The sequence below is a fragment of the Crocuta crocuta genome, unplaced genomic scaffold (genome assembly GCF_008692635.1).
Source record: "Crocuta crocuta isolate KB4526 unplaced genomic scaffold, BGI_CrCroc_1.0 scaffold1635, whole genome shotgun sequence".
NCBI lineage: Eukaryota > Metazoa > Chordata > Mammalia > Carnivora > Hyaenidae > Crocuta > Crocuta crocuta.
In genome coordinates, this window is record NW_027528385.1 from 83,468 (window position 1) to 84,454 (window position 987).

General features: G+C 53.5%; 1 protein-coding gene across 1 annotated transcript in view; it reads left to right on the forward strand.

The window, feature by feature from the left end:
• Nucleotides 1-987, forward strand: part of MCPH1 (microcephalin 1) — a 266,985-nt gene that overhangs the window by 47,375 nt on the left and 218,623 nt on the right. Inside the window, exon 8 of the mRNA XM_077754243.1 lies at nt 519-979. Coding sequence (XP_077610369.1) covers nt 519-979 — 461 coding nt within the window. The remainder of the gene's footprint in view (nt 1-518; nt 980-987) is intronic.

Below are 987 nucleotides of genomic sequence, written 5' to 3' on the forward strand. Positions count from 1 at the left end.
GTAGGGTTTACCCAGATTAAAGGGTGGGGTGAAGGCAAGGCCTGGAGGAATACATACGCATGCAGTTTTCAGAAGATGGGGGTGGGCAGCCTAGCACCACTCTCAAGAAAAGTACAAAATATGAGGGAAGTCAGAACCCTACGGCCTACCTGGTGGTTCACTTTTGGGCATAAACACATCATGAGGCTTTGAGTGGGTGTCAGGGGAGGTTCGGGGGGCCTGTGTTCATGAAAGGCTAGAACTTGATGTAGACAGGGACATCGGTTCTTACCTCCTCGAGAACTTAGCAAGGTGCGGATGCTCTTTCTGAAGAAATGTGCTGCACATGTGTGTTGAGTGAGCGTGACTGTGGTAGAGGTGTGTGTCTGCCTGCCCCCCCCCCCCCCCCNGAGGTCCCTAGGTGGATGCGGTCGATACTCTCTTGAAGCAGTGGCTATGGTTAATAAGTATTGGTTAACTGAAAATTACTTCTCTAATAATTTAAGCCATTTAAAAAATTATTTATTAATGTTTTCTAGATAATTCCTTTTCTGGTGCTCTGGACTCCTCTTTTGACCATCTTTGTGGAAACTTGGGGTGTGGAAGTCAGGAGAAGAGAATGGGAGAAGTCGATGAAATTAGAAGTGGTGAAATTAGAAGAACCGGNAGGGCCGGCAGTGTTCCTTCGCCGGCACCTCCTGCTCACCTCCGCCATTTAACGCCCCAGAATCCCACCGGCCGTCTGCCAGAACAAGAAGTAGGTCCGCAGAGGGGTCCTGCGGGGGAAGCGGTCAGCCCCGACCCCGACAAGTGGTCCGGGGGAGCATCCAGGGAGCTGTTTGACGAGAAACACGGTCTGTCCCCTACGTTATGTGCGACAAAACGCCGCCCTTCGGGACCTTCGGGGGCGGAGAGCTGCTTGGCGAAGAGAAGAAGGAAGGCGGAGGTGTCCGGTGCGCCCCCGGAAGGAAGACTGCCGAGGAAGAGGCGGCGCGGGAAAGCCGGCGG